We start from the raw sequence: 14,379 nt of genomic DNA on the forward strand, positions 1-14,379 counted from the left end.
AGCACAGCGCGAAAATTCGCGCCGCGCTGAAGGTGTTAAAGAACTGGTCAGAATAACAGCTGGTCTATGTTGCTTAATTCAACATGATTTGTGCGATTTATTGCTTGTTATGTCATTGTGTCTAACTTTGAAGGATGTTTTATGTAAAGATGTATTGTTATGGTTGTAACATCATAATTACTTTTTTAGCTATGTTTTATAGTGACTTTTATGGTTTCTAAATTAACCGAATAAAGTTGATTAACTGACTGACCGATAGTACATATGTTTATTTCAATTTCTTTTACTTGCGTTCTATTTTAAATATTAGTTTATGTGAATCCCCTGCTACGATTACTTTGTTTCATTGCGTTCCTCTTGTCATTACTGTATTTGTGTCCATCAACAGCCACTGTAAGGCGATTAAATAGCCCTTCTGTTGCCAGTGTTACTGCTATAGAAAGAACTGTATATATTAGGTATCCCAGAATAAAATCACAGGAATCTCCTAGAGTAAAGTAACACACAAACACCAGAGTGTATTCACAAGTGAACAGCATAGTGCATTCACAACCGTACCCCAGAATGTACTCACATAAAGCCTTTATCCTGTGCCGCGGACGTCCAAGATAAAATTGATATGGTATCGATAACCTGCGGGAGAGAAAAAATACAACCTGTGAACAAGTCAAGTAGAGTAACAAGAACCAGGAAAGCAAGAAGTCACATTTAAAAGACAACAATTGACTGCTGCCTTTATGATAATACATTGTCATCATCATTTATACATAATTTCGATTTAAAAAGAAAATCACAAAAGTCAGCACAGTATAGAACACAGGGTCTAAAAAATCATCAACAAACATTACATTGCACTATTCCAATACATGTGATTGTGGAACAATCCTATAATACACATTAAAACTATAAATATTATAAAACTGGATTAAAACCCGACTTTATGGTGGACCAGAAACAGTTCATCATTATAAAGCATCAAGAACATTAAGAAGCATGTCAACATGTAACACATAAAAGATAAAAAAAGAAAGGGGGGGAACAATGTAGATAAAAATTACAGACACCTCCCTTCAGACCAGCGAATCACCCACACTTGGCCCAGAAACTTGGCTATAGCAATCACATAGGGGCCATCCACAGCAAAGTTTAAGCCAGTATCTCCTCGGGTTGTGATAAGCTGGACATGCAAATAAGGCTGATGTTTGCTTGCCCCTTTGGATGTATTTAAATAAAGTTGATACCCACGAAGACACTGATTAAGCTTCCTTATTAGACACTACTTCACCTGGGGAGTGCACCACTCCATTGTTTATTCTACATGCAAATAAGATATGGCCCACAGATTCTTCCCTATCTTGGCAGAATGGACATTTACTATTACTGACGTGAGAACCAGACCACTTGGAAGTAAAGGCCTTGGTCGGTAGGGTACCAACTCTAAATTGATGAAATAGTTTGTGGTCGCGAGTTGAGGTGATTAAGTCCCAATACTGTTCATAATAAGGTTCAGATTTGGTGTATAGGAAGGTGCTAGACAATGTGAGACTGTTGGAAGATGCATACTGTCTGGTGTAAATCCAATCCCAGTATACTGTCTTTAGCTCTTTTTTTGTGGGAAAGACACTTCCATCTGGAGAGGACCATAACCAAACCAGTCCCAACTCAATGAGAATATATTTAACACCCCTAAACCACTCTATTTTGTTATTCACATCCAGATCCCGAATTTCCCGGACCGCCAACGCATAGTTGGTTAGCTCGGGGGTCACCCAGAGTCTTCGCAAGTATAAGACTGTTCCAAGTCGGGCGACATCTCTTATGGAATGACACCCCAAATCCATATAGAGAGGAATTAGGGGGGTTGATTGCGGCAAACCTGATACTGATCTTAAAAATGTATTTTGTATTACCACCAATGCATCCAGATTCATATGCGCCCACAACTCTGAACCATACAGAATTGCGGCACTGACTTTGGAATTATATATCTGGAGTACTGAGCCACGGGTTTGGTGTGGGAACGACTAAATTCCCTAAGCAACGCACCCGAGATTTGGGCGTGTCTAACCATAAGACAATCAAATTGAGGCTACTAACTCATCTTTTTATCAAGTGTTACCCCAAGATATGAAAAAGTCTCTCTTAGTTCCAACGCACCTTCCCGCATCCTAACTTCGCCGATTTGTTTCACAGAGTTCTGGAGGACCATAAACTTTGTTTTGTCAACATTGACAACGAGGTCATGATCCTCACAGAACTCTTCAAATCTTGTCAGGGCGCATTGAAGACCCTGTCTTGTTTTTGAAATGATAAGGGTGTCGTCGGCAAACATTAGGAGTGGGATCTTTTTTCCACCTAGGCTCGGGGCATCAGTTGGCCAATCTTCATAATATTTCAAAACCCCATTAATATAGATGGAAAATAGAGTGGGTGCAAGGACGCACCCCTGCCTAACCCCCTTCTCGACCGGAAATTTGTCGGTAGTATGACCAGCCGAATCCCACCTGACCTGGGCATAGTTGTCTGTATGCAGTTTGATTACAAAAGACAAGATATCCAGAGGCATGCCCAGCTTTAACAGGCTATGCCACAATTTGGAGCGGGGGACTAGATCAAATGCAGACCTCAGATCCACAAATGCTGCATAAATAGCACCTCTCCCCAGAGTAACAGTGCGCCAGTAGATAACAATAAACCTTAGCACCTGGTCCAATGTGCTGATACATTGTCAGAAGCCAGCTTGTAAATCTGATAAAATATGACAGTCATCCAACCATGCCTGAATTCTCCCTAGTATCACTCTAGCCACAACTTTCTGGATGCAATCGATCAGGCTGATCGGTCTATAATTTCCTGGGAGTGACCGATCCCCCTTTATAAAGATGGGAAGAATAACAGCGCCAGCCCAGAAACTAGTAACTGCTCTCCCTTGGTCGATAGCATTCATTAAAAGTTGAATATATTTGGCCCAGGATGCCAGGTCTTGGACAAAAAGATCTGCAGGAATGCAGTCAAGACCCGGCGCCCTCCCTTTTGGAACTTTGAGGAGTGCTGCTTCTACTTCCTTACTAGAGCTACTAAGTGGAGGAGAAGATGATGGTACTACAAAAATATCCTGTGTGCCCAGATTGATTGCCGATTGGCCTTTGTAGTGGGAGACCCACAGATCCGGCTCCACGTGGTTAGAGGGAGCTTTACCAGGATCCCCACTCCCCCATTTCACCAAATGCCAAAAACGTGACATATCCCTTCCAGAACCGGCATGGAGGAGTTCCGCCCAATGTGCCTCGTCCCATTCCCATTTTAACTTACGTTTTGATAACTTGTAACCCTGCCACTTTTCTCTTATGGAATCCTGGTTCTTACTCCTAATTGCGACTGCCAATAGTTTGTAAGCAGAACGACATTTGGAGTTATACCATGGTGCTGCTTTACACCCAGATGGTGCAGGGCCTTTTGAGTTATGTGTAATAAAAAAACCTTTTAGTTGGTTAAAAAGATGCTCATGTGTTTGTGCAGCCCCGTCCCTAGCCAACCCTGTTTCTGCCTCAGCCTGAAGGGTAGCAGTGGAATTTGCTACCAGATGGCTCATAGCTTGCAACTTCACCGGGTCAAGTGCTACCTTACACCATTTGAGGCGTCTGGTGTCATTGGTCAGCTGGCCCTCTACGAAGTCTTTTCTATTATGCTGTACTTTTGATTTGTTGAAGACAATGTCCCGCATAGAAACTATGAGTGGGTTATGATCACTCTCAGGCCGGGCAACAACCATCATATCGAGCAATTCTGGCCAAAGTTCCATATTAACCATGAAGTAATCTATACGACTATGATGATGCCCATTGCTGAATGTTGCAGCCCCCTGCTTATCTGACTTTGTGTGGCCATTGGCAGCTCTTAACCTATGTTCTAGACACATAGCTTTTAACTGGAGAGCTGCTCTAGTCCACTTTTTAATAGGAGTGATGTCCAATGAAGGAATTAACCATTGGTCATCCTCCTCCAAACTAAAATACAAATCCTCACAGTCAAGGGTTTCGAAAGTGCAATTAAAATCCCCTGCGATAATAATATTGCTAATCCCTTTGTGTTGAGTTAAAAATACATCTAGTACGTCTACTGTGTCAGTTGGCTTCCCTCCTTGCAGACCCCTAGAATAAACATTAATAAGTACAATATCCTGAGTGGTGCCGTAGGATAGCTTAAGAATAAGAATATCCAGTGAATCGATTGCAATCTCCTCAAGATTGTATGAAAGGGACTGTCTGGTCCAGATTATCAACCCACCCTTTGGTCTGCCCCTTTCTCCCTGGACTGTTGGTTTGGAAAAATGTGTGTATCCCTCATAGAACACCTTATCAACTGCCCAGGATTCTTGGAAAAATATGATGTCCTGCTCCTCAATAAATGAGGTCCACTCCGTAGAAATAAGCTTACTTGTAAGCCCCGCAATGTTCCAGGATGCTATTCTGAGAACTCCGGGAGACTCCTTAGGTGTACATTGAGGGGAACCTACATCAGTAGTTGACATAGATATGGGTGTGACATTATCACTGAAAGTACAGGTACTAGCCATATCAGTGATGCAGGGCCTCAATGCAACCTGACTACCCAAGCTACTACAATGGGGTACATAGGCCTCCCTACCACTGGGGTCATGCACACCATTCCCATTAGATTCCTGATCTCGACATGGGGAGACATTCGTTGGCTGGGGCACTAGACCCAGTCAATCAATGTCCTCAAGATTGTTAAATTAATCAAATCTGTTAAATGTTGGGACAGTGTACTCATATGGCCCCTGTGCTGGTGGTACCCAGTTGCTGATGGCCATCGGCGTTTGTATCAGCCGATTGTCTCGGTAAAAGTACCCCAAGGGTAGGATGTTTATACTTCCCTTACTCATATACCATGAGCCAGCCCTATCTAATATTGTCTTGACTAGGTAGGGAGACCCAAAGTTAACCACCACACAGTCACCGCTACTTGTTTTATTAGAATTGCCTATCCAGGCAACTGTACGTGCCATTTTGAAACCCCTGAATAGCTGGCCCCCCAACCTTGTTTTAGAATCTATAAAGTGGAGGGCCTTATTCCTCAGCGACACCCAATTTTCCTCAGTGCAGGATCGGAGGTGGGGGACGTTAGTGAGAACAATAGAATAGGGTGTTGCCTCTGGCGGTAAATTTAAGGTTTTGTTGCATTAATGGCTATTCGAACCACCCTGGCGAGCCCTATTATGAGTGGCGCGCCCTAGTGTTGCACCTCTACCAGATATTAAAGTGTCATGAACCATTACATTATCCACGGGATGCTGAGGGGGTTCAACTACATTTGTGCTTGCCAACACATTATCAAAAGTTGGTAGAACAACAGGGACAGTTGAAACAGTTGGGGCTGGAACTAAAGCTTTGCTGGAAACTGTGGAGAAACTTGGGGTACTACCCAATAAGTGGTGCTCAATCTTGGTTAGTCTTGGACTAATATCTGACAGTTTTAAAGCCAGTGGATCAAACGTTGCCTCCAATAGTTCTTCAAACTTAGCAATAAGCCTTGCCTCCACATCACAGGGCAACTGGTTGGAGCGAGTTGTGGGATTGTTGGGTGTCGGGATTAAAATCTTAGAAATACCAGCCTCTAGTACGCTCCCTTTTTCCCCGCAGGGTGGCCCTTTGGTTTTATCCACTTTAGTAATCTGATGCACAGTAGTGGGGAGCCCACCCGCCTTCCTCTTTTTTGATACAACAGAGGCTTGACCCTCACATTTTTTTGGCCTGGGATTGACGCTGTTGGCGAGTTAAAATCATATCTGGAGAAGAGATGGTAGAATTTTGATCACTCGCTAAAGGCGGGGAACAAGGAACAGTTAACAACGGTGAGGAGGGGCCGGAAGATGGACCTAAAGATGATTCCATTACCAAACCCACCCCGCTTGCAGGCTAGTAACAGAAGCCCCAGCTGATACTCTACGGGGATCAATTGATAACCTTCTTTGGGTGAGCTCAATCTCTTTAATAAGTACAGATTCGACTCTCAAAAGGAATGCGTCAAGTGTACCAACAACCCCCTTTTGATTAGACTTGCTCATATTGGACTATTTTGATCAGCCCCAATTGCCCAAAAAAAAGAGGAGAAAAAGTACTTCAACAGATATCAGTCACTGACTGGCTATGAGAAGGTACGAATTTAAAGTTGAAAGGGGGGTGGCCCAGCCCAGCATCCTCCGGGCTTCGACGGGCGCGGACGGGCCCGCCTTTGGCCCGGGCACACCCGCGCCGTCCCGCGCTGCAGGAGGCACCGGTTGGATTTAAGCGGCTCCGGGTGCTTGTTGTGACGTAGATGGTGTGCGCCACGTGGGGGAGCCTGGGAAACTGAGTCCCAAGGCAACCCCACAGGCAGCCGGCGCGGGGAACAAGAGCCGCGGGCACAGAGCCCTCCCCTCGCTCCACGCAGGACCAGAGTTCACGAGCCGGCCCCCAGCAGCAATCCCGGGCCAAGACAGAAGCAGAGGTAGGTCCAGGAGAGTCCCCATAATACATTGTACTTGAGATCACTTTGCTCCACAATGACCGTGACAAAAAATGAGAAAGTACCATACTGATACCTCTAACTTAAGAATGTGCCGCTCTTTCACAACAGTGCTTTGAAAAGACAGACCTATTTCTGTCGGTCATCCTGGTTACCAGCATGGAAGGCAGTGATCCAGCCGTTACAGTGTTCATTGTCAGGTGCTTCAAGAAGGTCCTAGGAGATTTTAGTCCATCAACAATGTACTACGTTATCACTGCTTCTTCAAGTCCATCATGAGTAGGGTTCTTGTGTGACTGATATAAATAACCACATATTTATATCGCTGAAGTGTAATTTATAAAATCTCCAGTGTGGCTAGGAAACTGAATGCAAATAATTTTTAAAACTCTTAGAAGAAAGTGCAATAGGAAAAAGTAAAGATACTACAGGCTTTAGGGGCCATGGAATCACAGGGTTTGGGTTGTGCATGCTTTGTGGCTCTCATGGCTTTAAGGATGGACAAGGATAGGTCTCGCTTAGGTCTGTACTTTTCTGTTTCCAGAGCATTTGGTGCAGGTTTCTTTAGTAAAGCTGTGCATATTATGTGTTGGAAACGTGCCATTTAGGATTCTTGTTAATTTTGGGTCCAGCATAAGGAGGCAGATTTTATGTTGGCTGTACAAGCTTCAACACAGATATTCAAAGTTTTTAGCTTTTCGAGTTTCATATATTTATTTGAAGTGCAGTGTAATTAAGGAAACGAATATGGTACATATGTTAGGAGGTTCCACTAGTTCAGACTAGTGGAACCTCCTAACATATGTACCATATTCGTTTCCCTAATTGAATTTAATTCAAGAAAAGTCAGTGACACAAACAGTCCGGTGTCACTGACTTTTCTTGAATATACACATACAAATCATGTGGGCCTTGTTTTTACAAAAAAATGAAAAGATCACCAGCCTTTCGAAGTTTGAGATGACCGAAGCTTCTTTGATTTCTCAGTTTCACATTCTTCTCTGAATATTTTAATGAGTTTTCTTTACTTTCTGTACTGTTATATAAAAACGTAAAATCTGGGTTTAACAAGTTCTGTCAGTTGTTGCTTGCGTTTTTGTCCACTCTCTTTCAAATTGTATCCTAATCTTTTCATGTTGACCACATTTGAGTTGAACCATGTGCGTGAGGCCTTCTCCACTGCTTCAGATGTTTATAAGTTACAGGGGGTCACTTGTGGTTCAGATGTTATTCAAACTTTTAAACAGTTGGCTTCAAGAAGAAAGCCGGAAAAAGGGTGGGGGTTTCAATAAGGTTATGTGAATGAAATGAAATGAAAAGACCATTTGTTAAGCGCAATTGCTACCCTTAGGCGTCCTAGCGCTGCGGACCGCACGAGCAAGGATACAGCTAAGAGCTATCCAGATTTATTGAAAAGAAGAGTTTTCAAGAGCTTGTGGAATGGGAGCAAATTAGACTCGGAGCACAGATGGAATGGGAGGGAGTTCCAGAGCTTTGTTGAAGGCAAAGGAGCGGCCACCACATCTGGTCCTTTTCATCCTGGGTACTATGGCGAGGAGAGAGGAAGCTGATCTGGGTTGTCTGTTAGGGTGGTAGGGGCTAATCAGTGATTGGTTAATGACCAGACCAGTCTTCCAGAAGGCCCTGTGGGCAATGCATAGGGCCTTAAATTCAATTCTCTCCCGAACTGGCAGCCAGTGGAGGTTTTCCAGGACTGATAGGAAGCCGACAGAGAATTTGAAGGAGAGTACGCCCTGTGCCGTTTTGGATGACCTGAAGCTTGCGCAGAGTCGACTGAATGGGCCCCCCCAAAATGCGGAATGCGGTCCCGCTTACAGTGTTAGGAACTGGTGGGATACATACAAATAGGAACTCTTTAAGAATAAATACATACCGAGCCGATTGAGAGACTCCTCCAGCATTCCTCGCATTAACTGCCTCATATTGGGTGCTACAACAGCTCTGTGCCAATTCTTCGACTAATGCAGACAGAATTGATGGGGAGATCCGCCTTTCCTGCCCTTAACTGCCTTTGGGTGTCTCTGTAGAATTACACTTATACGTGTCTGGAATTGAGTTCTGGAAAAGGATACACCTCACCATTGATAGACTTGGGGGCATCTAACATATATTTTGTATATATATTTCGCTGGTGGAGCACAACATTAATTGGTGGCTCACCTATGTGAAGTGCTGCCTTCCACACTTTAGGTTCCCTTGCCCATCCCTGTCCTGATGAAGACCCGCAGCTGAGGTGTTAACCCACCCACCAATGCGCCAGGGTCGAAACGTCGACAACCCTCCTTCCCCTTCTTTGTGAAACCTGAATCAGTTAACCCCTTGTTCCCCCCCACCCCACTTTGCTGTTTTGAAATAACAAATTATTTTGATTTAGTCTTGTGGGTCAGGTTTCTGTTGTAAGGAATTGTACCTTATTCTTGATATTCGAATTGTCTAATTCTTTTATAAATCTTTCCTTTACACAAGCACTTTTCTCTGCACTTTACTACTGCGCCTGGCAGTATTTCTTTCTTTCACTTTTGTACAAATTTTTTTATGAAATTGTAAATATCTAAATAAATGATTATGTTCATAATGAACATTTTTGAGAACATTTGATGGGTATATTGTATTTGTATGTATAGACAAAAACGCATTGGGTTTTCTTTTCTTGCTTAGGATTAATTCCTATGAAACCGTATCATTTAAATAATTGATTTGTTTGAATATAAAATATAGGTCTAGGACCATTTTTTATGTTGATCTTCCCCCGAAATCCAGGCGTGATAGAATAAGGCCCTGGACCATGATCCGTCTCGCCTGGAATGGGAGTAGAGGGAGGATTTTCCGCAGCAGACTCAGCAGACCCAGCAGACCATAGCAGGTCGCTGCAAGTTTGGCTGCTTGGTGGTGGAAGTTGAGGGCGTTATCCAACCAAATGCCCAAACTTTTAATTGTGTCCTTTGGTGTCGGGCAGGACCAAGGCAGGTGGGTCACATTGGGTCCATAGCAAGGTTGGGGGTGTTGCCCAAGAGCATAAGCTCCGTTTGTCCCCGTTCAGTGACATCCATTTGACCACCTCCTCCAGACAACCACTCAGGGAGTTGGTGGTGCTGTTAGACTGTGGTTCAAACTTGGGGTTTAAATACTGGTTCAACTAGGTATTTATTCAACAATTTTGTCAACCGCTACATGTGACATTTTAGTTGTTTCAAAGTGCTTTGAAAGGAGCAAAGGTAATGAGAAGTACAGGGACAGTTGAAAGGTTTGGACAAGTCCAGTTTTGATCAACAAAAACGGAGGAATTGTCGGGCTATCCTCAAAATATGAGATTTGAATACACGGTCAGGATGGATGTGGGCCAAACTTGAGAATCTGACAAAAGAAGAACCAGATGCCTAATATAATGTAATAGGCAGTGTATTTACCAATACATTAATTAGAACAAATAACAGAAACCATCTGAGAATGTATCTCCTTTGTTCAATCTAGAGTGGTATATAGGCTACTAGAAGCACTAGGGCGGACAAGTAAAGAACTATCTGAAGGCCAAATTACAATTATTTAGAGAAGAGGTAAATATATTGAACTGCTAAACAACTGCAACAGAAGCCTTTCAATGGTGTTACAGTAGTATAGTGAGAGGTCAACCTATGATTCAAAAGTTACAGTGTGGCTTGATATTATGAAACCCAGTTTATCCAGCTAACAAACGAAATTACAGCTGTTTTGATGGTTCTTTTTCCACTGTAAATGTTATTAACATACCTATGAAACTGAAGGTAAATTACTACTAATGGGTTGAGTCACTGTTATGTTTCATGGTCACCTTTAAAGTCCACGAGATTAGAATATCCTTCAGCAAATTTACCCCCAGGTGCAGTAGTTCTGGAGGGAACTGATGAGTTTCCGATTGAGATTATTACAGCCTGGAAAGAAGGTTCACCTCCTTAATTTCAGTTTAACACATAGATACAACAACCAAGGATGGAAAGGGGACCAGTTAACCTTTGGAAAGGGTCACCAGGAGAGGTGCTTTTAGTTTAGTGACTTTTGAACTGTTTGAGCTAAAAATAACATTTTTATTGCAACCTCAAATTATATAGAAGATGGTGGATTGTATGACAAAATTTTGTACATTTACAATTGTGCAAAAACCACTGTAGTTACACATTTGCATAATTCTAGTGGCCCTGGCTATTTTATCCAATAAATAAGAAGGGTATTGGTCTTAGGTTGCTCTTGCAACAAGCAGAGATGGATCAGGCTTAACGATAGATAAATATTTACACTTGGAATGTAAACCAGGCACCTTCTTATGAAGGTGTGACAGGGGCTTTAGAGAGGAAGGAGGTACTGGTGGAAGGCTGCTGAGGGGAGTATAGGAATAGCTATCAACCCAGGATAAAAAGGATTTAATGAAGCGGTGGTCAGTAAAAGATACTGCTTGTATTTCACCGGTTTATCATATTTTAGAAGATTGTGCATTTTGGAGCATTACTGAGTTCCCAGGGGTGATTCATTGAATACAAATAGAAGCCAGACCACTGATCATAGTTGAAATGCGGCCTCCCACGTTTGTCTGCTGCCTGGTGTGCAGCCTTGAGGCCACATTAAACTTTTACAGGTGCCACATTAAACGTTTACGTGTGAAAGAAGCTTTGGGAAAATGTTTGGCCCATGTGCTGCTTTTTCCTCTTAATGGGAGAAGAACAGATGCAGTACTGGTCGGTGGAGCATGCTCACTGAGTCTGTAAAATCTGAACATATGCAGTAAAGGAAACCCTGATATGTGTGGCTGTGCTTCCACGTTGTAAAGATTGACTTGCAATTTGGTTTCCTTCTTGCTACTGAGCTAAAGTACTTGTGTAGTCTGTGTCCAGAAGGAAGCTGCACTGTTGTGTCTGACCCTGTGGAGCCACCAAAGAAAAGGAAGAAGGTGCCGACATGAACCGACTTTAAAGGTACCACATAGATCAGCACCTCTCAGCAGCTTGAACTGACTAAGGCCGTCAACTAACTAGATTTGGAACACCACTTAGAACAGCCCCCCCTCTCCCCCCCCCCCCGAAAGATTTGAAGAAACAGGTGAACGTCTGTGCATTTAAAGACCGACTTTGGGCTTAGCAATGGTTCTTTATTTTTTAAGAGAATGACCTTGTGAGGGTCTTGGCCCCTACTGAGTAAAAAATATCCCAACTGCTATTACAGATCTGCTGTGAGATTACACTCCATCACTTAAACTTCAGGAGGAGGCAGTAATGGTTTGGAGTGTATAAATCCCTTATACTAGTGAGTTTACCTACTGGGAAGCAGGAGAGTAGAAACTCTGCTAGTGGTTGGAGTATAGGTTAAGCTTCATTTCCAAAAGATGGAGGCGCTGCTTCACCTCCTCTAGGAGTTTCTGCAACGAATGGGGCAGTGGTAGCCTCAAGGGTGGTCACAGCCGATGTTGAACAGCCTAGCCTGTCTTAATCACTCGGGTATCCATGAAGTCCATAATGTACAATAACACCCAAAAGCTAATGGTGATCTAAGTTAGTGATGGTAGTGAAGGGAAAGCTTTTCTCCTCTGCGGTGCCATGCATCTCCTACAGGTGGGGCTGGCAAACTGTTTCCAGTGTTGGCATGGCCAATCACTTTGTTTAATATTCAAAGCCGGGCACTGCTTTGTATAGCGATCCATCTTTGAATATTAAACGAAGTGATAGGCCAAAAAGACACTTGAAACAGTTTTTCCGTTTGGACCGCTGGAGGAGTGAAAACACCCGCGTGCTTCACATTCCTGAGACTTTTTTGTATCATCGCCAGCTATTCATTAGCTGTGAATTCGACCTCGAACACACGATTTTAACGGACTAGACTACATCAACCATTCTAGGTCACCAATGTACCGTCCTGAAGATGGTCCAACAGATGCCTTCTCTACCTAGACCGAAACGTCAACAATTACACCTATTAACTTTGTGAATCATTTTGCTAAAGGATTTGTTTTCTGTACAATCAGTCACAATTTCCTTTTGTACACATTGTTTGGAATAAGTGTCCACATCAGTGATAATGAGATGACTACAGTAACAAATAATTTTTGTATCTCAGTCACTGTGTGTTGATGTATGTTCATATATGTGACAATTTTGTGTACCTTTCACGAGGTTTTCAACATAAATTTGTGTTTTCAAAAAGCATACACCCATTTGAAAGATTGTTTGGTAGATCTGTTCATGTTGAAATAAGTAAATTCAGCTTTTGAAATAATTTGGTGTAAGCTATTAGAGCTTATTATTGATAATTGCTTAAAAACATTAGAATAAGTAGAGAAAAGAATCCCTTGTAGGCACGTTTACCCGTTGATGCATCATGTTCAGAGCAGCAACGTGAAAGGAGCACTTCCAGCGGGGCCCAAAACAAAGGCCTGATTTAACCTTTGACCCGCGGCACAAATTCCACCGTGGTGCTGAGGAATTAATGAGTGGGTGTGTTTCGGACGGCCCCTGGTCGTCCTCCACACACGCCCAATGTGACGCCAGACGGCCGGGGGAAGTCTGACGCACCCAACAGGTTGAAGGGTTATTAGCCCTCCTTTTGTTTGAATATAATAATACTGAATGGGAGCTACCTGAAGCCTAACACCTAGACACAAAAGTAAAGGAAGAAAACAAAGGTGCCCACATGTACTTAAGAGAAACTATGATTTGGAGGCAGGTTTTTAACATTGTTCAATTCCCTATGAAAGATAAGTGCTTGCACTGTAAGATTGCTAATTTTTATGCAAATGGCACCTACAGTTCTTTTTAATTTAACTATTTTATTGTGCTCCCACAGCAGTGTAGAGTGATGGAGCACTTTGAATCACACAGAGGTACAATAAATCATACACTTGAAAGTGTTACATACGGGAATGAGGGTTATAACTTGTAAGGTGTAGGGTAGGAATCACATATCATCCATACTTGTAGACATTATATGTTACAAGTTTGGGGCCAGAAGAAACACAAAGTCAGGACATGAAACCTAACGTAGTGTTTGGGGTTGTCTGTAATGAGAAGACTATTAATTCCAAAAGAACCCCTTCTTATCAATCTTAGAATAACAATAGATTGAGAAAAAACAATAAGGATCTAAACCCATGACTTACAGTTTGCATGCAGCTCCTTAATGCTGGTAAATAAAGCACTGTGCTATACTAGAAGACTTGCAACTCATGAAATGGAATAAACAAAATGAACTGAGTCAAAATCAGTCTCCCACTTATCTTTCTGAATAAAAAACAAGCCTGTGATCTTCATGTTACACAATGTGCTTTGCAGCAGGCACATTAACACTCTATGCTACTTAATGAGTCAAAACTGTGACTGGACAAAACACAGAACTCTCTCAGAACTGGGGCTGCCAGTGGCGCATGCAGCACAGCCACCTTGGCAGGCAGAGGCCTGGTGCCCCATCACCATGCCCAAGGAGCCGCTCCCGTCCCCAGAACCATCCGGTTTTGATGGGCTGCAGCCAGCAGGCTACCACTAGCTCGCCTCCGTAGTCAAAGTAGGTTCTTCCGGGGCAGGCATACCTTAGGGGAGGGGCCACGAGATGGAGATAAATACCTGACCGTGGAGGCCCCTCATCCTCTTTTAGCGGTCTTGCGACAGCAAGCATTTGGAGGCGTTTTTGGCAGGCATTTTGTATCATCCCGTTGGACACGCTGTCCACAGATTGCCCCTTGGTTCTGCATCATTCTCTCGAGCTAGGAGGCAGCGTCGGTGGTGGACAGCGGTGAGTTTGGGTCCTGTGGGGCGGTTTATCTCGCCTCCTGGCAGAGCTCTTTTGGCCTGAATTCTCCTTCCCTCTCAGCATTTT

The 14,379-nt window shown here is 43.2% G+C and overlaps 1 protein-coding gene across 1 annotated transcript in view; it reads right to left on the reverse strand.

Annotated features, from left to right (window-relative positions):
* VAV1 (vav guanine nucleotide exchange factor 1) overlaps positions 1 to 14,379 on the reverse strand; it is a 650,161-nt gene that overhangs the window by 308,649 nt on the left and 327,133 nt on the right. Inside the window, exon 3 of the mRNA XM_078686053.1 lies at positions 575 to 633. Within this exon, the coding sequence (XP_078542179.1) occupies positions 575 to 633 (59 nt within the window). The remainder of the gene's footprint in view (positions 1 to 574; positions 634 to 14,379) is intronic.

The sequence above is a fragment of the Lissotriton helveticus genome, chromosome 1_1 (assembly GCF_964261635.1).
Source record: "Lissotriton helveticus chromosome 1_1, aLisHel1.1, whole genome shotgun sequence".
In the NCBI taxonomy this organism is placed as follows: domain Eukaryota; kingdom Metazoa; phylum Chordata; class Amphibia; order Caudata; family Salamandridae; genus Lissotriton; species Lissotriton helveticus.